Source organism: Bombina bombina, chromosome 9 (genome assembly GCF_027579735.1).
Source record: "Bombina bombina isolate aBomBom1 chromosome 9, aBomBom1.pri, whole genome shotgun sequence".
NCBI classification, from domain to species: domain Eukaryota; kingdom Metazoa; phylum Chordata; class Amphibia; order Anura; family Bombinatoridae; genus Bombina; species Bombina bombina.
Window position 1 is genome coordinate 215,252,545 of NC_069507.1, and position 25,911 is coordinate 215,278,455.

Genomic DNA, 25,911 nt, shown 5'->3' on the forward strand with positions numbered 1-25,911 from the left:
TAGCATTATCTCAGTCTTGTCTAGAAATTAATGACTGAACATACCTCATTGCAGTCAAGCCTGCAAACTGTTCCCCCCCAACTGAAGTTTTCTGGTACTCCTCAGTCCTGTGTGGGAACAGCAGTGGATTTTAGTTACAACATGCTAAAATCATTTTCCTCTCAGCAGAATTCTTCATCACTTTTCTGCTAGAGAGTAAATAGTACAAACCGGTACCGTTTAAAAATAACAAACTCTTGATTGAAGATATAAAACTACAATTCTAACACCACATTCACTTTACCCTCCCGTAGAGAGACCCTAGTGCTTAGAGCCTGCAAAGAGAATGACTGGGGGTGGAGCTAGAGTGGGAGCTATATGGACAGCTCTGCTGTGTGCTTTCTTTGCCACTTCCTGTAGGGAATGAGAATATCCCACAAGTAAGGATGAATCCGTGGACTGGATACACCTTGCAAGAGAAAGGACCGTTATTTCTTTTAAGTTGGGTCCATAGGCAAAGTAAATTTGCCTATTGACCCAATTTAAAAGAAATAAAGGTCCTTTTAAAAAATTTGGAGGCTGGAAATATTGTTGATATTGTACATCTATTAGAGCATACCATTTTTACATTAATGATCCTATCTTTGTGTTTAACTCCAACAAAGGGGTTAAACACACAGACAACATTCCCCCCAGGAGCCCCAAGCTGGAAACCACCAGTGATTTGTAGATCATAAGACTGATGCTTTTAGTTGGATCACTGACAGTTTTCAGATCAGGTGCAGAAACGTCATGTTCTACTCAAGATATCAGGTGATTGCCATAGGAAATGCTATCACATCTACTAGGTTATGAAGAAACAATCTGCAAAATTTACGATACTGCCCACATATAAATACATTGTGTGATTCTGTTTTGAAAGAGGAGAGAAGCCCTTCTTTTAAATGAGGGATAATATACGTATGTAGCAACTAGGTGATTGACATGGTATTTCGTTCCCTGTGTAACAGTAAAATGCTCTTACATAGAGACATTTACCCGACCACTAGTGAGAAAATGAAAAGGGACCTCTGGCATAGCCTTATTCCAATATACCTACATGTTGTGCTATGTCTGCACATGGTGCATTATTATTTTACAGACATTGAGGTTCTTCCTCATTGCTAGAGATGAACGGAGGAGACTCGGGTCCAAAATTTACCCCCTTCACTAGTTAGAGACATAAGACCACTTGAACACGGCAATTAGCTTCAGCAGCAGTCAAATTACAGTTGAGTGGTGCTTTTAATAGAAAATGTCCAATCTGACCATAGGAATGCCCTCTTTTAAATGGAGGAGTTGCTTACAACGCTAAGGATTCAGGTGATCACCTGTCCCCATGGCCACCATTGTCCTAAGTAGGGTGGCAACTACAGAATGGTTAATTGTCTATTTTGTAGGTGATCACCTGCCCCAGCTAGGCACCAAGGTGGTGTTGTTTGATGGCAATAGTGATAGACATGGAACAAAATCAGGGGGAAATGAGACCCTTTATTCATACTATAGCAAGCACGTGAAACATTGTTAAAATGAGTTGTCTTGTATCTCCCAAGCTTCCAGCTGTTTGTCATAGTGATGACAAAAAAACACATTGCATTGGTCTGATATCAGGTATATGGCCAATCTAAGCAGCTCTGATTTGACCCAAAAACATAGAAGCATATTCAACACTTTCAATACGGCTTTTCATGTTATTGTGTTAATTATAATGATCACCTGGCAGCAACCAAAATTCTATACTCGGTACAAGTATTTAATGTTTGCCATTTTCTTTTCTTTTTTTTTCTATACTAAGCGATTTGGAAAGGGGTAGGTGCATACGTTATCAAAATGTGTTGTCACCCCAATGTGAAATCAGAAGATTAGTAAGAAAAAAACAATAGCTAATTATAAACATATTTGCAACATAAATTGCAGTATGATACAAATCCAGAATTCCAAAAATCCAAACTTTGTAATTGATATTTTTTTTTTTTTTTTTTTTTTAAAGATCAAATATACTATTTCCCTGACTGTAAGTCACAATCTTCTCTGCCTTTTATGTTCTAAAATGCAAATAAGTCTATATTTAATTAACTCTGCTACAGGGAATTTCAGAGAACTTGCCAGAATTCCAGAAAATTATTAACATTTTTGCTATCACTCCATTTAAACATAGAGTCTTGTTTTGTTTTTTAAAATTGACAACCCAAGGTATTGATCTAGGCCCAATTTGGTATATTTCATGCCACCATTTCAACGCCAAATGAGATTATAAAAAAAAAAACATAATTTATGCTTACCTGATAAATTCCTTTCTTCTGTTGTGTGATCAGTCCACGGGTCATCATTACTTCTGGGATATTATCTGCTCCCCTACAGGAAGTGCAAGAGGATTCACCCAGCAGAGTTGCTATATAGCTCCTCCCCTCTACGTCACCTCCAGTCATTCGACCAAAGACCAACGAGAAAGGAGAAACCAAGGGTGTAGTGGTGACTGAATTATAATTTAAAAAATATGTACCTGCCTTGAAAAACAGGGCGGGCCGTGGACTGATCACACAACAGAAGAAAGGAATTTATCAGGTAAGCATAAATTATGTTTTCTTCTGTTATGTGTGATCAGTCCACGGGTCATCATTACTTCTGGGATACCAATACCAAAGCAAAAGTACACGGATGACGGGAGGGATAGGCAGGCTCATTATACAGAAGGAACCACTGCCTGAAGAACCTTTCTCCCAAAAATAGCCTCCGAAGAAGCAAAAGTGTCAAATTTGTAAAATTTGGAAAAAGTATGAAGCGAAGACCAAGTTGCAGCCTTGCAAATCTGTTCAACAGAGGCCTCATTCTTAAAGGCCCAAGTGGAAGCCACAGCTCTAGTGGAATGAGCTGTAATTCTTTCAGGAGGCTGCTGTCCAGCAGTCTCATAGGCTAAACGTATTATGCTACGAAGCCAAAAAGAGAGAGAGGTAGCAGAAGCTTTTTGACCTCTCCTCTGTCCAGAATAAACGACAAACAGGGAAGAAGTTTGGCGAAAATCTTTAGTTGCCTGCAAGTAGAACTTGAGGGCACGAACTACATCCAGATTGTGTAGAAGACGTTCCTTCTTTGAAGAAGGATTTGGACACAAGGATGGAACAACAATCTCTTGATTGATATTCCTGTTAGTGACTACCTTAGGTAAGAACCCAGGTTTAGTACGCAGAACTACCTTGTCTGAGTGAAAGATCAGATAAGGAGAATCACAATGTAGGGCTGATAACTCAGAGACTCTTCGAGCCGAGGAAATAGCCATTAAAAATAGAACTTTCCAAGATAACAATTTTATATCAATGGAATGAAGGGGTTCAAACGGAACACCCTGTAAAACGTTAAGAACTAAGTTTAAACTCCATGGCGGAGCAACAGTTTTAAACACAGGCTTGATCCTAGTTAAAGCCTGACAAAAGGCCTGGATGTCTGAATTCTCTGACAGACGCCTGTGTAACAAGATGGACAGAGCTGAGATCTGTCCCTTTAATGAGCTAGCCGATAAACCCTTTTCTAAACCTTCTTGTAGAAAAGACAATATCCTAGGAATCCTAACCTTACTCCAGGAGTAATCTTTGGATTCACACCAGTATAGGTATTTACGCCATATTTTATGGTAAATCTTTCTGGTAACAGGCTTCCTAGCCTGTATCAGGGTATCAATAACCGACTCAGAAAAACCACTTTTTGATAAAATCAAGCGTTCAATTTCCAAGCAGTCAGCTTCAGAGAAGTTAGACTTTGATGTTTGAATGGACCCTGAATCAGAAGGTCCTGTCTTAGAGGTAGAGACCAAGGTGGACAGGATGACATGTCCACTAGATCTGCATACCAAGTCCTGCGCGGCCATGCAGGCGCTATTAGAATCACTGATGCTCTCTCCTGTTTGATTTTGGCAATCAATCGAGGAAGCAGTGGGAAGGGTGGAAACACATAAGCCATCCTGAAGTTCCAAGGTGCTGTCAAAGCATCTATCAGAACCGCTCCCGGATCCCTGGATCTGGATCCGTAGCGAGGAAGTTTGGCGTTCTGGCGAGACGCCATGAGATCTATCTCTGGTTTGCCCCAACGTTGAAGTATTTGGGCAAAGACCTCCGGATGAAGTTCCCACTCCCCCGGATGAAGAGTCTGGCGACTCAAGAAATCCGCCTCCCAGTTCTCCACTCCCGGGATGTGGATTGCTGACAGGTGGCAAGAGTGAGACTCTGCCCAGCGAATTATCTTTGATACTTCTATCATTGCTAGGGAGCTTCTTGTCCCTCCTTGATGGTTGATGTAAGCTACAGTCGTGATGTTGTCCGACTGAAACCTGATGAACCCCCGAGTCTTTAACTGGGGCCAAGCTAGAAGGGCATTGAGAACTGCTCTCAATTCCAGAATGTTTATTGGCAGGAGACTTTCCTCCTGACTCCATTGTCCCTGAGCCTTCAGAGAATTCCAGACAGCGCCCCAACCTAGAAGGCTGGCGTCTGTTGTTACAATTGTCCAGTCCGGCCTGCTGAACGGCATCCCCCTGGACAGATGTGGCCGAGAAAGCCACCATAGAAGAGAGTTTCTGGTCTCTTGATCCAGATTCAGAGTGGGGGACAAATCTGAGTAATCCCCATTCCACTGACTCAGCATGCACAATTGCAGCGGTCTGAGATGTAGGCGTGCAAAGGGAACTATGTCCATTGCTGCTACCATTAAGCCGATCACCTCCATGCATTGAGCTACTGACGGGAGTTGAATGGAATGAAGGACACGGCATGCATTTAGAAGCTTTGTTAATCTGTCTTCTGTCAGATAAATCTTCATTTCTACAGAATCTATAAGAGTCCCCAAGAATGGAACTCTTGTGAGAGGAAAGAGAGAACTCTTCTTTTCGTTCACTTTCCATCCATGCGACCTTAGAAATGCCAGAACTAACTCTGTATGAGACTTGGCAGTTTGAAAGCTTGAAGCTTGTATCAGAATGTCGTCTAGGTACGGAGCTACCGAAATTCCTCGCGGTCTTAGTACCGCCAGAAGGGCACCCAGAACCTTTGTAAAGATTCTTGGAGCCGTAGCCAATCCGAATGGAAGGGCTACAAACTGGTAATGCCTGTTTAAGAAGGCAAACCTTAGATACCGGTAATGATCTTTGTGAATCGGTATGTGAAGGTAAGCATCCTTTAAATCCACTGTGGTCATGTACTGACCCTCTTGGATCATGGGTAAGATTGTCCGAATAGTTTCCATTTTGAACGATGGAACTCTTAGGAATTTGTTTAGGATCTTTAAATCCAAGATTGGCCTGAAAGTTCCCTCTTTTTTGGGAACCACAAACAGATTTGAGTAAAACCCTTGTCCTTGTTCCGACCGCGGAACCGGATGGATCACTCCCATTAATAATAGATCTTGTACACAGCGTAGAAACGCGTCCTTCTTTATTTGGTTTGTTGACAACCTTGACAGATGAAATCTCCCTCTTGGGGGAGAGAATTTGAAGTCTAGAAGGTATCCCTGAGATATGATCTCTAGCGCCCAGGGATCCTGGACATCTCTTGCCCAAGCCTGGGCGAAGAGAGAGAGTCTGCCCCCCACTAGATCCGGTCCCGGATCGGGGGCCCTCGGTTCATGCTGTCTTTGAGGCAGCAGCAGGTTTACTGGCCTGCTTGCCCTTGTTCCAGGACTGGTTAGGCTTCCAGCCTTGTCTGTAACGAGCAACAGCTCCTCCCTGTTTTGGTGCAGTGGAGGTTGGCGCTGCTCCTGCTTTGAAATTCCGAAAGGGACGAAAATTAGACTGTCTAGCCTTAGCTTTGGCTTTGTCTTGAGGTAGAGCGTGGCCCTTACCTCCTGTAATGTCAGCAATAATTTCTTTCAAACCGGGCCCAAATAAAGTTTGCCCCTTGAAAGGTATATTAAGTAATTTGGACTTAGAAGTTACATCAGCCGACCAGGATTTTAGCCACAGCGCCCTGCGTGCCTGAATGGCGAATCCTGAATTCTTAGCCGTAAGTTTGGTTAAATGTACTACGGCCTCCGAAATGAATGAATTAGCTAGTTTAAGGACTCTAAGCCTGTCCGTAATGTCGTCCAGCGTAGCTGAACTAAGGTTCTCTTCTAGAGACTCAATCCAAAATGCTGCCGCAGCCGTGATCGGCGCGATGCATGCAAGGGGTTGTAATATAAAACCTTGTTGAACAAACATTTTCTTAAGGTAACCCTCTAATTTTTTATCCATAGGATCTGAAAAAGCACAGCTATCCTCCACCGGGATAGTGGTACGCTTAGCTAAAGTAGAAACTGCTCCCTCCACCTTAGGGACCGTTTGCCATAAGTCCCGTGTGGTGGCGTCTATTGGAAACATCTTTCTAAATATTGGAGGGGGTGAGAACGGCACACCGGGTCTATCCCACTCCTTAGTAACAATTTCAGTTAATCTCTTAGGTATAGGAAAAACGTCAGTACTCGCCGGTACCGCAAAGTATTTATCCAACCTACACATTTTCTCTGGTATTGCAACAGCGTTACAATCGTTGAGAGCTGCTAAGACCTCCCCTAGTAATACACGGAGGTTTTCCAATTTAAATTTAAAATTTGAAATATCTGAATCCAATCTGTTTGGATCAGAACCGTCACCTACAGAATGAAGCTCTCCGTCCTCATGCTCTGCAAGCTGTGACGCAGTATCAGACATGGCCCTAGAATTATCAGCGCACTCTGTTCTCACCCCAGAGTGATCACGCTTGCCTCTTAGTTCTGGTAATTTAGCCAAAACTTCAGTCATAACAGTAGCCATATCTTGTAATGTTATCTGTAATGGCTGCCCAGATGTACTAGGCGCCATAATATCACGCACCTCCCGGGCGGGAGATGCAGGTACTGACACGTGAGGCGAGTTAGTCGGCATAACTCTCCCCTCGCTGTTTGGTGAAATTTGTTCAATTTGTACAGATTGGCTTTTATTTAAGGTAGCATCAATACAGTTAGTACATAAATTTCTATTGGGCTCCACCTTGGCATTGGAACAAATGACACAGGTATCTTCCTCTGAATCAGACATGTTTAACACACTAGCAATAAACATGCAACTCGGTTACAATTTTATTTAATAAAAACGTACTGTGCCTCAGAAGCACTAAACGATTAAATGACAGTTGAAATAATGAACTGAAAAACAGTTATAACATCACTCTTAACAAACAACACAACTTTTTAGCAAAGGTTTGTTCCCATTAGTAAAATAACACTAATTAAATTTTAAACATAAAAATTACAGGGCAACGTTTTAAATCACAGTCACTATATAAGTCTCACAGCTCTGCTGAGAGAATCTACCTCCCTTCAAAGAAGTTTGAAGACCCCTGAGTTCTGTTAGAGATGAACCGGATCATGCAGAAAAACTGACTGGAAATTTTTGATGCGTAGCAAAGAGCGCCAAAAACGGCCCCTCCCTCTCACACACAGCAGTGAGAGAGAAACGAAACTGTCATAATTAACACAAGCAAACTGCCAAGTGGAAAAATAATGCCCAAATACTTATTCACTCAGTACCTCATTAATGCAAACGATTCTACATTCCAGCAAAAACGTTTAACATGAAAAATACCTAATAAAAGGTTTAATGTACTTTTACAGAGTAATTCCGGTGAAATACCATCCCCAGAATACTAAAGTGTAGAGTATACATACATGTTCATTATAACGGTATGGCAGGACTTTTTTCATCAATTCCATTCAGAAATAAAAACTGCTACATACCTCAATGCAGATTCAACTGCCCGCTGTCCCCTGATCTGAAGTTTTTACCTCCCTCAGATGGCCGAGAAACAGCAATATGATCTTAACTACTCCGGTTAAAATCATAAGAAAAACTCTGGTAGATTCTTCTTCAAACTCTGCCAGAGAGGTAATAACACGCTCCGGTGCTATTGTAAAATAACAAACTTTTGATTGAAGTTCTAAAAACTAAGTATAATCACCATAGTCCTCTCACACCTCCTATCTAGTCTTTGGGTGCAAGAGAATGACTGGAGGTGACGTAGAGGGGAGGAGCTATATAGCAACTCTGCTGGGTGAATCCTCTTGCACTTCCTGTAGGGGAGCAGATAATATCCCAGAAGTAATGATGACCCGTGGACTGATCACACATAACAGAAGAAAAATTGTTAATCACAAACTTTGGGTTTCTCAATGAAATGACTTACATACTGCTTGTGCAATGACACAAATGATTTTAAAAGATTATCTAAGATACCCTTTGTTCAAATATAGCAGACATACATGGCTTTGCCATTGGTTTTTGGTAATTAGAATGCCGATAATTGCAGCTGAGCACCACACTTCTTTAATTCCCAGCAGTATATAGGTTAATCAGTAGCTTTAAGGATAATTTTAGCTGTAGTGTAGATATTATCCACCCAAACAGCTCTCTTCCCTCCCTCACCCACATCTTAGGTACTTGCAATCAGGCTGCAGTTTAGCCTTTTTTTTTTAATTACTTTAATATTTATTTTTTTCGGCAGTGTAGTAATCCTCCCCCCAAACAGCTCTCTAACCCTCCCCCTCATTGCCACTAGATATTTTTTAGGAAATATATTACTTTTGTGTTTAATAGCTAGAAGTGTGTATGCAGCCCTCAAAAGGGACATGATACCCAAATGTTGAAGCACATGAAAGTGATGCAGCATAGCTGTAAATAAAAACGGACTAGAAAATATCCCCTGAAAATCTCTATGTAAAAATAGGAATATATTTTACCTCAAAATTTCCTCTGTAGCCACATCCCATTGTAAAAAGACTTTAGGCAGCCAATCAGGATGCTAGTCCAGGGACTTGCAAGAGAGCATGCATCTGGCATGTGCTGGCACAGACACAGTAATGATATTCCCTCTTTAGCACAAGGAAGATTATTATGGGAAAAATGTGACCTCAGCAAACATGCATCTGACAGTAGCTGAAATATAGCTATGCTATGATTTAGCATATGGGTATTATGTCCCTTCAGAGGGATAGGAAAGTCAAACTAAAAAACAAATTATGCTTACCTGATATTTTTTCTTTTCTTCTGATGGAAAGAGTCCACAGCTGCATTCATTACTTTTGGGAAATAAGAATCTGGCCACCAATAGGAGGCAAAGACACCACAGCCAAAGGCTTAAATACTCCTCCCACTCCCCTCATCCCCCAGTCATTCTGCCGAGGAACAAGGAACAGTAGAAGAAATACCAGGGGAAAAAAGGTGTCAGAAGAATAAAATAAAGACGCCCAACATACAAAATTATGGGTGGGGAGCTGTGGACTCTTTCCATCAGAAGAAAAGAAAATTATCAGGTAAGCATAATTTATGTTTTTCTTCTTAAATGGAAAGAGTCCTCAGCTGCATTCATTACTTTTGGGAAAACAATACCCAAGCTATAGAGGACACTGAATGCCAAGACGGGAGGGTACATTAGGCAGTCTATTCTGAGGGCACCAAGCCTGAAACCACTGCCCACAAAAAACAAAACAAAAAAAAAAAACAGCTTAGTCCGAAGCCGAGAAAACTTTAAAAGGAAAAGCCCCAAGGACACTGAGCCCCAGATAGTCCAGAGCCTAGCTAGAGACTGCAAATCGGACTCAACTGAGCCAACAGTCTGTCCCTTACCACTCACCCCTCACTAAAGAAGGGAACACCAGCCTAAACTCCCAAAGGGATAGGATCAGGAAACCGAAAGAAAAAAAAGAAAGGTCACAAAATCCATAAAGGACCAGGAGAAACCGGAAGTATAGGACCGGGCATGGGAACAGAGAAAACTTTCTCTCAAACGTTGTGCAAAAGCACCAAAAGTCAACAGAAGACAGAGTCCTCACATAGTCCAAACTTGGAACACTGGAGTATTCTGCTACAAAAAAAAAAAAAAACATGTAACAGACACAGACGAAAAACCATTTGTCAAGAACATGCCGCCATCCTCAGGATGACACAAAGAATACTTGCTGAGAGCAAAAGCGGCCAGCAAAAGAACAGATTGCAAAAGACAACTCCCAGACAGGGGGCACACTCTAGGCAATCCAAGCCGCCAGACCTACCCACAGGTCTTCCAAAAAAAGGGGGAATCATAAACTCCATGAGGTCCCCCAAGAAAGAGAGGCGACACCCAGAACCTGAGGTGGAGTAATCCTAGACCCTCTTCATGTAAGCTTAGGGAGCTAGCTAGTTACTATGCCCACCTAGATCCTGGAGATAACATCTCTCAGAACCCACTCTCAGCCGGGCCAGCAACGGCAGGTCTGAAACAGGGGAACAGAAAAACCCCAAATCCAGCACAAAAACGAGTGGAAGAATGGCCACAGCCAATCCAACAGAGCACAGGTGCAACACAACTCCTTAGAACAGACAACAGGACCGTAGACCCAAAGGTTCTAGCACAAAGGTCCAACTTAGCCAGCAAGTCACCAAATGGAACGTAACAACCCAGAGAGAATATCCCTCTCAGCTAGGGAAGCTCACAGGTCCCATCTCCTGATCCAGGAGAAGCCTTAAGAAAGGAACCACATCTCCATAAAAAGGAGACGAAGCTCTCACGCAAGAAGGGAAAAGGGCTAAAAGGCAGCACACCTTCCACCAGTCAGGAAGCCACAGGTTAAAAAGAAGAGATCAATCCTCAACTCAGAAGCCCTGATAAAGTGAATCCCTCTAAAAACTAGCCTGCTAACACACAACCAATGTGCAATAGTAGCAGCAGTGACACTGCAAGTCCATTGCCCTGCAGAGCAGTGAATTCAATGGATACTACAGCAAGCTGACCAAGGGAAACCACCTAAGGTGCAAAACAAGCCCAACGAGCAACAACACTTAGAAAACCTGGCCAATCAGACCAGGTCAAGTAATTAATCCAAGTAAAAAGACATAGCCCAAGTTTCCAGGAACTGGGGAACCCTGAACCAACCCTGGACCCTATAGGTCCGGTAACAACCCACAATGGGATCCACAAGGGAAAATGCGGAATGAAACTCAGCAACCAGAAGCCCCAGGGAGAACAGGTCCGAATTCCCAATTGTTTAGATAAAAACTTAACACCCCGTCTGAATAACAACCCAGACCACAGGGGATAATAATGCAAAATCCAGATCAACGCAGATAACGAGAAAAACTTGCAAGTCCTGACCTAAGAAAGAGACCACCCCTTGCCAAAGTCCCACTCTCCAAAGTAGCCATGGCGGTAAAAGTCGTACAACGACACTAGAGCTTCTAGACTCACCAACAGCCCCAGGACAATAAGGCAAGGGGATACCTCTAGGTCAAAACCACTCGAGCAAAGGCTGGTCTCCACATCGCCTCTGTATAAGCAGATGATCACAGGGAGAAAGGGGCACAAACCAACCCCAGTTCCGGGAGGAGCCCCAAGCAAATGCCCAGTGTCCCTAACAGGGAACAAACATCTACCAGGCCCCTAAAAGGAGACCTAACATGGAGACCACAAAAAAGAACAAAAAGTCTCAGAAAAACAGCTAGACAGTACACAGTCTATGTGCAATAGCTGCAGCTGGTTACATTCTGCAACCCAACCGCTGCAAGGCAGCTGAACTACCCTTCAAACTACTAGCTGCTGAGGACCAAGTCCAAAGGACAATCTCCGAGCCTCAAAAGGAAAAAGGCCAAACCGATCACTCTGCGGTAAGAAGGCGCTAAGCCCTCCAACTCTCCACCACGTGGGGTAGGAACTCTAGGGTCTGACAATACCAGACGCAAGAGAGAATGACGCAGCAGAACATCCACTGACCCAGTCTTCTAAAATGAAGGCTATAAGGACAGACAATCCTTCCTGCCTTGTAGACCCACAGGTCCTCTAGAATGCTTAGCCGAATGTAAAACAGAATGATAACATGAGCACTCGGCACCTCGACCGGACCAGCCAATCAGAACGGTGCCACATGTCTAAAAAGCCACAAGACAGAACCGAATCAAACAGGACCTGCCTGCACCCAGGTCCTAATCGTCAAGCTGCATAAATCCTCCCTCAGAGGGGAAGAAGTGAAACAGACAAACATAGGACTAACATGTCCCCAAAAACACTTCTACAGAAGTAACAGAGTATCGATACCAGTTTAAGGTTCCCAAAGGAAAGAATAAAATTAAAAGACATCCTAATCGGATATAAAGAAAATATAAGGCAACCCGTAGGTTAATGCCCAATAAGAAAACAGGCCTACCGCAGGACCAGCCAAACGGAGCCCTAATCTTCCAAAAAACTGGGAAGGATCTCAAAATAAAACAGTCAAGAGATTACATCATCCCCACATGTTTAATGAGATGCACCATTCGAAGCAGACTGAAAATTCCCATATCCGAGGACCCCCAAAGGCGGATGGCTCAGCTGACCCTTGATTCCCAGAGCCCGAGGAGCTAGGCACTCTAATACGGCACACTGAACATAACTGATTGACGTGTCAACAAGGCCAATCCGGATTCTTCCCTGGACGAAGAATCTGAAATTAGAACAGTCTCAGTATCAGAATCCTCCGTAACCGAGTCTGAAATTAGAATAGTTTCAGCATCATAACCCTCCATAACTGGATAGAGAATATGGCAATATTGACTATTTTAAGACAAAACAAAACGGCACCTGACACCCACAATGGCTGGGGCACTCACCACCTATGAACCAAGATATTAAAGGGGACTCACTGAGACCCTTATGTTAAGTTAGTCCTGCAAGGTGGTAGCCTCTCGGGAAAGCATTAGTATAGTACATTCACAAAGAAAGAAAATGAAACGATCTTACCGGAATCTACGTCGAGGAACAGGAACACGGCCCTTCAAGTGTGACGGATAGTAGCATCGCCTCCGCCACGGACTTGAGAGAAGAAATCAGGCAGCGGAGCGAAGTTAGACAACGCTGATTGCTTGAGGAGCTGTTAACATGAGTCGGGATGGTTTCGCAGAAAGACTCTTCCTGCATCTCCGGACTCTAACTTTCATCCAAGCCCTCACTGAGAGACTGACAAGATTACTTAAAACTTGTGTCCCATGTCGAAGAGTACTACCCTCCATAACAGACAAATTAAATTCTGACACTTATCGGCCAACCTCCTGGGACGAAAGGCAAAGAATGACTGGGGGATGAGGGGAGTGGGAACAGTATGTATGCCTTTGCCTGGGGTGTCTTTGCCGCCTCCTGGTGGCCAGGTTCTTATTTCCCAAAAGTAATGAATGCAGCTGTGGACTCTTTCCATTTAAGAAGAAAAAACGTGCATGATTCAGATAGAGTATTTTATTTTATGACACTTAAAGGGACAATCTACTCCAGAATTGTTATTTTAAAAGATAGATAAATCCCTTTATTACCCATTCCCCAGTTTTGCATAACAAACACGGTTATAATTATGCACTTTTTACCTGTGATTACCTTGTATCTAAGCCTTTGCAGACTGCCCCACTTATTTCCGTTCTTTTGACAGACATGTATTTAGCCAATCAGTGCCCTCTCACTCGTAAATCCATGGCATGGTCACATGTTATCTATATGAAACACATGAAATTACACCCTCTAGCTGTGAAAAACTGCCAAATGCATTAAAATAAAGGGGTGGCCATCAAGGTTTCAGAATTTAGCATATGAGTCTACCTAGGTTTAGCTTTCAACAAAGAATACCAAGAGAACAAAGCAAATTTGATGATAAAAGTGAACTGGAAAGTTGTTTAAAATTGCATTCCCTATCTGAATTATGAAAGTTTAATTTTGACTAGACTGTCCCTTTAAGTTCAATTTGTTCTCTTGGTATCCATTGTTGAAAAATAATATGTACATATCCTACACTAGTGGAAGTAAGCTGGTGACTGCACACATTTGTATCTTGATTGGCTGACTAGATGTGTTCAGCTAGCTCTCAGTAGTGCATTGCTGCTGCTTCATATGATATCAATTAAGCAGATTTGATAATAGAAATAAATTGGAAAGTTATTTAACCCTTTGAGTGCTAATGACGGCTGAGCCGTCACAGAGTTTCCCACTCTGGTGCTAATGATGGCTCAGAGCCGTCACTAGCACTCTCCCACCTTGAGGGAGATCTGGGGGCTCCCACCCCGGCGATCGTGCCTGTAAAGTGACAGGCATCGCCAGGGCTTCCTGTTTTGCGTTCTGGCGTCACGCACAATAAAGTGATGACGTCACCGCGCAACTTTATTTATACTTAACAATGTTAAGTATAGGAGCAGGGGGCATGCTGCTTAGAAGCCTGTATCTCAGGCAGCTAAGCAGCTACAGACCCCTAAGACCAAATCGCCTCACCTTTCCAACAGTGTAAGTCTTGCGGGTCTGAAAAAAAATAATAAAAAAAGTTTTAAAAAAAAAATTGTTCAAAAAATAGAAAAATAAAAAAAAAAACACTCAAAGGGTTAAAATGGTATGTTCTATCTGAATCAAAAAAAAAAAAAAAAAAAAAAAAAAGGGTTTCATATCCCTTTAAGGTTTCTAAAATAACGATCTGAAGACTCGTGTTCGGAAGTTGTCAATCACCATTTATAGCATAAGCATCTATGATTAAACAAAAACCTGGTAAAGCCAAATTCACTAAGAAAAAACACAAAAACATACTGTATTTTTATTAAGGATAAAAATCAGCACATAACGAAGCACAAGTGTTGGTAATGAAATAGTTACAAATGCGCAGAGATCGGATTACATGTCACCAACATTCAATACGATTGCATTTTTAAGCAAAGTCAACATTAAGAAGTCCTTCAGATGAAATAATGAAGGCCGAGAAATGCAGAGGAGGTCGACACGCTTCTGTATAAAACAACTGAGCATAATTTTATCTGTCAGACGTCTATCAACTGACGGATATTGAAAGCTTGGAAAGATGTGATAAAATCTCCCCCAGCCCTACAGTCAGCCACGGTTATCTCCCCTTAACATCAATAATGCTATTCATAAGCCAAGGGAAAATTAATAAAATCTTCATGCTGGGGGAGGAGAGGCAGGTGAAGCTGCCTCACTTGGGCTTTGTCTCGGCGTCTGTCACTTGGCGAATAAAGATTGCATCTTCGGGGTGCTCAATGTCATCCATTTCATACATGTAGGAGGCAGCAATTGCCAGAGTGTTTCCATCGTTACTGAATGCTAGGGAAGCAATGCTTGTTGGGTAGCGATGGAACTGACAAAGACGCTTTTTATTGAAGGGATCCCATATATTTACAAAACCATCGGAACCACCTATAAATAAAAAAAGCCATGTCTGTCCATTTTCCACCAAGTTATAACAACATTATAATCTTCACTATTTAGAACAACTTCAGACTGTTTAAATTCACATTACTTCAGTTCTAACAATCAATGAGAGTGCTCTCTTAAAACAGTATTCAACCTAGGGAGTCACAAAAACCTCAACATGTCGAGTTAAAATGGACACTAGTCAAAATTACTGAAACTTTCATGATTCATATAGAACAGGCAATTAATTTACTTCCATTGAGAAAATGTGCAAAATCTTTTTATATGCAGACTTTAAGACACCAGCAAGAGTTCCCATTACATATGTGTATGCGTTTGTGATTGGCTGATAGTTATCACATAATACAGGAGGCAGGAAAAGCAATTTAAAAAACAACTTAATAATTTACATCTATTATATTTTTTTCTTTGTTTTCTCTTATCTTTTGTTGAAAAGCAGGGACATTTCTGGAGCACTATTTCCTGTCATGTAGTGCTCCAGATGCCTATCTAGGTATCTCTTCAACAAAGAATATAAGTAAATATGATAAAAGAAGTAAATTGGAAACTTTTTTTTTTTAAATAGTAAGCTGTGTCTGAATCACAAAATAAATTTTGTGGGCTTCATATACCTTTAAAATTAAGACTAAAGTGTTGTTGCATTGTCTTTTTATTATGCACTTGTTGGTTATGCAATTCTAAATGAATGGCCATTCATCTGCTTCCTCAAATTACTTCCTATGAATCTAAATGCTCTGAAACATGTTCATTATCCAGCAAACTTTGTTTATTAAAAAGGGACATTAAACACTTTGAGATGGTAATATAAAATGATAAATCGTACATATAAAAAGTCTGCAATATACTTTATTTTGTTCCATTTTCCTGTAATCCCATTCTGAAATTGTGAGCTTTTCAGTTCCTGATAGAAATTAAAGTGCAGAACACTGGGATATTGTACACAGCCATTGGTTGCACACTCTAGTGACCTACTTATAACTGCCCCTTATTGGCCACAGCAGAGAAGGTAACCTAGGTTACAACATGGCAGCTTCCATGGTTTTACAGACACTAAAACTTTACACTTATTTTGTCAATTTTTAAACAGATAATAAAACTTTTAAAAATACATCTACATGTTATTCTTAGACTAATGTTTTCTTTGAATGTATCATTTTATCTAGCATTTATTTAGTGTTTAATGTCCCTTTAAAATTGAGCCAAAGAAAGACCTTATAACACAACTACATGGTGAGGAATGCATACCTGTAGCAAAAGTATTATGCATGCTGTGGAAGGATACTGCATTGACGGGGTAGATTTGTTCAATATTATTCTCTTTCAGTCTGTGACACTTGAATGCATATTTCTTCTTCTGAACTTCCAGACTTGGATCCAAGTACTCCACAGCAACTCTGCCTTCAATAGAACTTAGCACATAGCCCTAAGCAATTGATAAGAACATAATATAAATATATATATATATATATATATATATATATATATATATATATATATATAAGGCTTACATGTGTAACATATTTGAGCTATTTTACTCCAGTTTATTTGTGGGTTATCAAAGTTTAACAGGTCATAGTGTATCTTTGATTCTAACAGCTTTGCTAATTATAAAAAAAGGCAGACAACAAAGAATCTAATAAATGCAACATCTTGAGAAAATGTATAGAATGTGCAATAGTAGTTACCGTAACCCTATAAGGACTGGAGTAGTTTGCAGGTCAAAAAGCAGTTTTTCCTTAGCAGATTGTTACCTGCATGTTCAGGGAACCAAACAACCAAGGTGTCTCAAGACCATAGATCTTTAAACTATAAAGGTCATTTATATATTAAAATATAGCCCGTAAAAAATAAACGCAGATAGAGGGTTTTTTTTTAACTCATAACAGAGTGGGACAATAAAAAGTACAGAAAATACTACTATATAAATATAACTAATTTTAGTTATACATTTTGGAATACTGCACAATTAAGGGGTGAAATCTCTTTAAAAGCCAGGAACTTGTGAAATTTATACATGTCCAGAAGATCCATTACCAGTTAGCAAATGGCCATTGCTGTTTAATGGTTTACCATGAGTGTTGGGTACAGAAAGTCATGGCTTTACCTGTTTGTTAGGGAATGCTCTGATGCATCTTGTCTGGTACTTAAGACTGGACTCCCGTCTCTGTTGCACATAACCCATGTTCCGAAGATCCCACACCAGTACTCTCCGACCAGCAGTGCCCACAATAAGCCTGTCTCCTGACACAGACAGTGTGTACACCTTAGAAAGGATAGAAATATGGTTCGTTTATTTCAAATAATAGACCAGAATAATCTAAACAACTGCATGTAAGCTCACAAGCCCGACTGTCCTGCAGATCACTTTTATTTAACAGCTGGCAACTCCTAGCAGGGCTCTACACATTCATGTGGTGTATAATTGTCTCTTATACATGTTACCATTTGTGTAGTGCACCTATATTTACAACACTGAGGAAGATATTAACACAAAAATAATTATGTATTATTAATTGACAGACTTTCACTAAAAGTAATAAGTATGGTCATAGGCGATTGTGTGTGTGTGTGTGTGTGGTTAGAGGAAACAATTCGAAAGGTTTCCTTCAACACAATGAACTTGATATTCATAATTCACTGTTTAGAAAAATTTACAAACATGTTAAAGACTATAGAGGGAAAGTATGAATTTTTTATTTTACCAAACTTTTTTCCTAAAAGCACTTTAGTAGCAGGAATAACTACAACCTCTCCTTATTACTACTTTTTTGGAAGTTCTGTGATTTCCAGTGTATAAGAAAAAAGAAAAAAAAGCTAGTTATTCATTTATTAGTCCCTTAAAGGGACAGTCAACACTCGCGGTAACATTATGCGATAAAGAAAAATAAAAAACGAAGATCCGCATGCAGCAAGAAGAAGGTAGCTACGTAACGGTGGGGGGAGTTCGGCTGCCATATTTACCTCGTATTAGAGAAGTCATCGACGGTGATTACTACAAGAAGCAAGTAGGCAAGGCAAAAGGACTATGCTGCATGCAGATCTTCGTTTTTTATTTTTCAATATTGCATAATGTTACCACGAGTGTTGACTGTCCCTTTAACATTTTTGGTCTTAATTAAAAAAGGGGGAAATTAAAAAGGTCTGGTGATCATGTATACACTGCCACAGAATGACTAACCATATGTATTTACTGGAAGATTGTGTGGTTGTATCAATATAGTACTTCATACCCACTAATTTAAATGAAAGAAGTTTCTTCTATTTTAACTGTATCATACAGAACATGTATATCACTCACACATGTTAAAACAAATTCATCTGATAAGGTCTCATACCAATGAAAATTAAAGGTTTTGATGAAATCCCCTATGGCCATAAAGGACACCTTTTTAGAAAGGTAGCCAGATCAAATAATTTCAAATATTTTACATTTATCCATTTGTTTTGTGCCAAAAAAACAAGAATAAACTTAAATACAATTAACTAAAATAGTATAAACTGTGGTTGAATGCAGTAATATTCAAAAAGTCCGATTCATATTAAAGGACATAATGTAGCCATTGTATTTCCTCCTAGCTACTAAAACTACTTTTCCCAATATATTTTTTCTCTTAAAACGCCCATAAATTGTTAATTTGGAAGTGCCCCCCAAAAAAGGGCTAACTAATCATAAGCAAAATAAAGAGAATTTAAATATAAGTGATATTTTAATGAATGCAAAAGAGAGTCTTTATTGCTACAAAGAATAAATGGCTTTCCTTTTAAGAAAGGAGTACTAAACAAATTTCAAAATTACACCACAGCCAACACAAGCTGACATCTAACTACCAAGTATGTGAGCCAAATAAATCCTTTGGGAGAGATTATGGTTGCATTAATACTGGCAAACAGAACAGCTTCCACAACTGTCAGTCAAACACTGGTCACCAAGACATCCTTAGGATACTTTAGGGGTTAACACTTCTGAGCAAATACAGATTATGGAAACTAGTCTGTCCAAAAGAAACATACTTTACATGTTTAAAAGGGACATGAAACTAGTTGCCAGCTCAGCCACGTTTCCTGGACACTTGAGTTACACATACTGCAGGGTGTGCAGAGGGCACCATGCACTGCACACCTGGACAACGCACAAATAATGAACCTGGACCGCACTATTCATGTTCCCCTCTGCACACCCTGCAGCATGTGTAAACTCATAAGTGTCCAGGAAAACATGACAGAGGTTGCAACCCTACATGAAATTCAAACATTTTCTTTCATGATTCAGACAGAGCAAACCATTGTTACAACTTTCCGATTTACTTCTATGATTAAGTTAGCTTAATTCTTTTGGTACCCTTTGTTAAAGGCGCAGCAATGCACTACTGGGAGCTAGCTTAACACATGGGAAAAGACAATGACAAGTGTCAGTGCTCTAGATGTTGCCAGGTCCCCCAGTGCAAAAATGCTGTAAATCTGTGTTCCATATAAAAATGTAAACAGTCATAAATCTTGCATACAAAATGAACTGCTGTGTAGCCTGCAAGAGAACAGATTGCTGGCTCTTAACTTTTTTGTTCTAGATATCTGTCTCTATATATTATACAAAATAAGTGAGTACACCCCTGAACAATATCACTTAAAGGGCCAGTAAACATAGAAAATAATGTTATATAATTTAAAACTGTAATTTAGTGTGTGTTTTTCGTACTTTAGATATTTTTTTTTAAATTGTAATTGTATTTAGTTTAGGGAATTTTATTTAATTATAGTGTAGTGTTAGGTGTAATTGTAACTTAGGTTAGGTTTTATTTTACAGGTAAATTTGTCTTTATTTTAACTAGGTAGTTATTAAATAGTTAATAACTATTTAATAACTATTGTACCTAGTTAAAATAAATACAAACTTACCTGTAAAATAAAAATAAACCCTAAGATAGCTACAATGTAACTATTAGTTATATTGTAGCTAGCTTAGGGTTTATTTTATCGGTAAGTATTTAGTTTTAAATAGGAATAATTTAGCTAATTAAAGTAATTTTATTTATATGTATTTAAATTATGGGGGGTTAGGGTTAGATTTAGGGGTTAATACATTTAATATAGTGGCAGCGACGTTGGGGTCGGCAGATTAGGGGTTAATAAATTTAGGTAGGTGTCGGCGATGTTAGGGCCGGCAGATTAGGGGTTAATAATATTTAACTAGTGTTTGCGATGCGGGAGTGCAGCAGTTTAGGGGTTAATATATTTATTATAGTGGCGGCGATGTGCGGTTCGGCAGATTAGGGGGTTAAAAAATTTTCTTTTAGTGTTTGCGATGTGGGGGGGGCCTCGGTTTAGGGGTTAATAGGTAGTTTATGGGTGTTAGTGTACTTTTTAGCACTTTAGTTAAGAGTTTTATGCTACGGCGTTGTAGTGTAAAACTCTTAACTACTGACTTTAAAATGCAGTACCAGGCTTGACAGGAGAGGCTGTACCACTCACTTTTGGTTAGACTCGTAACACCGGCGCTATGCAAGTCCCATTGAAAATATAGGATACGCAATTACCTTAAGTGTATTTGCGGTATTTCCGAGTCTGGCCAAAAAAGTGAGCGGTGAGCCTGTCATTTCAAGACTCGTAATACCAGCGGGCATTAAAAACCAGTGTTGGGACCTCTCAACGCTGCTTTTTACCCTAACGCACAACTCGTAATCTAGCCGAGTGTTTTCCAGACCCGCTCTCTGTGCTCTACTGAGCTGGTCTGTTTTTTACACTGAGCGCATCTGGCCAGCTGTCTAGTCACAGCCCAGCCAGACAGAGCAGGAGCGAGCTGCACTGAGTGTAATGGCGGTCGGGCCGGGCTATGACTAGACAGCTGGCCAGATGCGCTCAGTGTAAAAAACAGACTCGCTCAGTAGAGCACAGAGAGCCGGTCTGGAAAACACTTTTTTTAATAACAATTCACCAGCAATATTAGGTTCTATAAATCTAACACTAATATAATGTTATATAATTCTGCACTATGTGCATGATTATATAACATTATTTTCTATGTTTACTGGCCCTTTAAATGTCAATAATTGCAATATTTTTAAGTTGATAAGTAGAGTGTTTCCTCTTATGAACAATCAAAACAAATACTTTAGAAAGACTTTATTGAAAATACAGGCCCCAGAGTAGAAACTCAATTCAACAAAAGTGAATACACTTGTGATCAGTGACACACAAGTTTGAAAACCTGGTTGAAACATAATTGAGTACACATGTGGTTTCCAATTAGCCTAATAGCATGAACATGGTTATAAAATGACCTGTGAACACAAGAATTTTCTCAATTTTGGACCCATAGGCTGTGTATCTGCTCATGGCTCCACATGTAAAAGAATTACCAGAGGAATTGAAAAATGTGATTGTGAGACTTCACAAAGATGGAAAATGATAAAGGAAGATCGGTGACCGACTAAAAATCAGTTTGCACACTCTAACTCTGAAAAATAGACAGACAAGTGCTTTAGACTTGGCTCAGGGATTATCAATGGAAATCTGAGTTTCTGTGACAGCTCAGACAGTGCAAAGGACATTGCATAACATCAACCTCTATGGATGGCGTCCAAGAAAAAACCCTTGCTTGCTCTTCGGCACAAAACTGCAAGATTAAACTTTGCTAAAGAACATTAAAAGAAGCCTGATAAATATTGGCAGCACATTCTTTGGTCAGATATGACAACAATAAATTTGTACGGCTCAGATGGGGTCCAGCATGTTTGGCGTGAATCTGCCAAGGACTACGATAGTGAATGCATAATTCCAACAGTGACACATGATATGGGCTGCAAGAGTGCAAAAGGTGTTGGAGAGATGACATTTATAGATGGCACCATGAATGTCTGTGGATATACCAAAATACTGGCTGGCAAGATCACTCCCAGTCTCCAGAAGCTTGGCAGAAGGGGAATATTCCAGCATGAGAACGATCCAAAGAACACTGCCAAAATCACAAGTTTCTAAAGTAGTATGTCGCCTCACTTGAATCCAATAGATCACTTTTGAAAGTATTTTTTTTTTGTAAAAAGTAGTGCAACACAACCCCTCCAACAAAGAGTATCTTAAAAAAAAAATTGTCTCTAAAAAATGACAGAACATCTCTCCAGAAATGTGTGCAATACTGGAATCCTTTATGCCAAGGAGGATTGAGTCTGTCATCAAAAATAAAAGTGGACATACAAAGTATTGAAAAAATAAGAGATTTGAATCTCAGTAATGAAAGGTGTTCTGATTTTTGTTGCACTGAGTTTTTAATTTTACTTACAAAAGAGCAAAATACCCTAATGTTCAACTTACAAGTAATAAAATTACTGTTGTATATTATCTATATACCGTGTGTGTACACAATATATATATATATATATATATATATATATATATATACATACACATACACACATACACACACACACACATATGCTGTACATATATATACACACACACACAAATACAGGTAGCCCTCAGTTTACGCCGGGGTTAGGTTCCAGAAGGAATGGTTGTAAATCGAAACCGCTGTAAATTGAAACCCAGTTTATAATGTAAGTCAATGGGAAGTGAGGGTGATAGGTTCTAGGCCATCTAAAAATTGTCATAAGTAACACCTATACATTTATTTTTAAGCTTTGAAATGAAGACTTTAAATGCTAAACAGCATTATAAACCTAATAAATAATCACACAACACAGAATATATAATTAAACTAAGTTAAATGAACAAAAACATTTGCTAAACAGCATTATAAACCTAATAAAATAATCACACAACACAGACTTCACTTGCATTTTTCTGCAAACAGCTCTTTCTATGCATTCCAATCTGGACTGATTTATAGACAGGAAGATCTTGTTCCTTTGAAATCTGCTCGATAGCTCAGGTGTGGTTAAACTGATTAATTTCAGCTTGCTTGGCTTTGCTGCAACACAAGCGGACAGCTCCACCTACTGGCTATTTTAATAAATGCTCTGCTTCTCAATGCTTTTCAATAGCAGTCACATGACTGGAAAAAAAACATAATTTATGCTTACCGGATAAGTTTATTTCTCTCGTGATGTATCGAGTCCATGGATTTATCCATACTTGTGGGATATTCTCCTTCCTTACAGGAAGTGGCAAAGAGAGCACCCACAGCAGAGCTGTCTATATAGCTCCTCCCTTAGCTCCACCCCCCAGTCATTCGACCGAAGGCTAGGAAGAAAAAGGAGAAACTATAGGGTGCTGAGGTGACTGAAGTTTTTTAAATAAATAAACAGGGCGGGCCATGGACTCGATACATCACAAGAGAAATAAATTTATCAGGTAAGCATAAATTATGTTTTCTCTTGTAAGATGCATCGAGTCCACGGATTCATCCATACTTGTGGGATACCAATACCAAAGCTTTAGGACACGGATGAAGGGAGGGACAAGACAGGTACCTTAAACGGAAGGCACCACTGCTTGTAGAACCTTTCTCCCAAAAATAGCCTCTGAAGAAGCAAAAGTATCGAATTTGTAAAATTTGAAAAAAAGTATGAAGCGAAGACCATGTCGCCGCCTTACAAATCTGTTCAACAGAAGCCTCATTTTTAAAAGCCCATGTGGAAGCCACTGCTCTAGTAGAATGAGCAGTAATTCTTTCAGGAGGCTGCTGGCCAACAGTCTCATAAGCCAAAAGGATGATGCTTTTCAGCCAAAAGGAAAGAGAGGTAGCCGTAGCCTTTTGACCTCTCCGTTTACCAGAATAAACAACAAACAATGAAGATGTTTGACGGAAATCTTTAGTTGCTTGTAAGTAGAACTTTAAAGCACGAACCACATCAAGATTGTGCAATAGACGTTCCTTCTTTGATGAAGGATTAGGACACAGTGAAGGAACAACAATTTCCTGATTGATATTCCTATTAGAAACAATCTTAGGTAGGAACCCAGGCTTGGTACGCAAAACCACCTTATCTGCATGGAAACAAGGTAAGGTGAGTCACACTGTAAAGCAGATAACTCAGAAACTCTTCGAGCCGATGAGATAGCTACTAAAAACAAAACTTTCCAAGATAGAAGCTTAATATCTATGGAATGCATAGGTTCAAACGGAACCCCTTGAAGAACTTAAAGAACTAAGTTTAGGCTCCATGGCGGAGCAACAGGTTTAAATACAGGCTTGATCCTGACCAAGGCCTGACTAAACGCTTGAACGTCTGGGACATCTGCCAGACGTTTGTGTAAAAGAATAGACAAAGCAGATATTTGTCCTTTTAAAGGAACTAGCTGATAATCCCTTCTCCAATCCTTCTTGGAGAAAAGACAATATTCTAGGAATCCTAATCATACTCCATGAGTAACCCTTGGATTCACACCAATAAAGATATTAGCGCCAAATCTTATGATAGATTTTCCTGGTGACAGGCTTTCTAGCTTGAATCAGGGTATCAATGACCGACTCAGAGAAAACACGCTTTGATAGAATCAGGCGTTCAATCTCCAAGCAGTCAGACTCAGAGAAATTAGATTTGGATGATTGAATGGACCTTGGATTAGAAGGTCCTGCCTCATTGGCAGAGTCCACGGTGGAACCGATGACATGTCCACTAGGTCTGCATACCAAGTCCTGCGTGGCCACGCAGGTGCTATCAGAATCACTGAAGCTCTCTCCTGCTTGATTCTGGCAACCAGACGTGGGAGGAGAGGAAACGGTGGAAATACATAGGCCAGATTGCAGGACCAGGGCACTGCTAGAGCATCTATCAGTACCGCCTGGGGATCCCAGGACCTGGACCCGTAACAAGGAAGTTTGGCAATCTGACGGGACGCCATCAGATCCAATTCTGGTGTGCCCCATAGCTGAGTCAGCTGGGCAAATACCTCCGGATGGAGCTCCCACTCCCCCGGATGAAAAGTCTGACGACTTAGGAAATCCGCCTCCCAGTTCTCTACCCCTGGGATATGGATTGCTGAGAGATGGCAAGAGTGATCCTCCGCCCATCGGATTATTTTGGTTACCTCCATCATCGCTAGAGAACTCTGTGTTCCTCCTTGACGATTGATATAAGCTACAGTCGTGATGTTGTCCGACTGAAATCTGATGAATTTTGCCGCAGCTAACTGAGGCCACGCTTGGAGCGCATTGAATATCGCTCTCAGTTCTAGAATGTTTATCGGGAGTAGAGTTTCCTCCCGAGACCATAAGCCCTGTGCTTTCAGGGAGTTCCAGACTGCACCCCAGCCTAGCAGGCTGGCATCTGTCGTTACTATGAGCTAATCTGGCCTGCGGAAACACATTCCCTGAGACAGGTGGTCCTGAGACAACCACCAGAGAAGAGAATCTCTGGTCTCCTGGTCCAGATGCAGTTGAGGAGATAAATCTGCATAATCCCCATTCCACTGTTTGAGAATGCATAGTTGCAGTGGTCTGAAGTGTAGGCGGGCAAAAGGAACTTTGTCCATTGCCGCTACCATGAGTCCGATTACCTCCATACACTGAGCCACTGATGTCTGAGGAATGGAATGAAGAGCTCAGCAAGTGGTTAAGAGTTTTGATTTTCTGACCTCCGTCAGAAATATTTTCATTTCTACCGAGTCTTTCAGAGTCCCTAGGAAGGAAACTCTTGTGAGAGGGAAGAGAGAACTCTTTTTTTATGTTTACCTTCCACCCGTGAGATCTCAGAAAAGCCAACACGATGTCCGTGTGAGACTTGGCTAGCTGGAAAGTCGACGC

At 40.5% G+C, this 25,911-nt stretch overlaps 1 protein-coding gene across 1 annotated transcript in view; it reads right to left on the minus strand.

Annotated features, from left to right (window-relative positions):
* Positions 1-14,545: 14,545 nt before the first annotated feature.
* Positions 14,546-25,911, minus strand: part of BUB3 (BUB3 mitotic checkpoint protein) — a 51,637-nt gene continuing 40,271 nt past the window's right edge. The window contains exons 5-7 of the mRNA XM_053692612.1: positions 17,317-17,475; positions 16,458-16,635; positions 14,546-15,194 (exon numbers count right to left, since the gene is read on the minus strand). Of these exons, the coding sequence (XP_053548587.1) occupies positions 14,974-15,194; positions 16,458-16,635; positions 17,317-17,475 (558 nt within the window). The 3' untranslated portion in view covers positions 14,546-14,973. The remainder of the gene's footprint in view (positions 15,195-16,457; positions 16,636-17,316; positions 17,476-25,911) is intronic.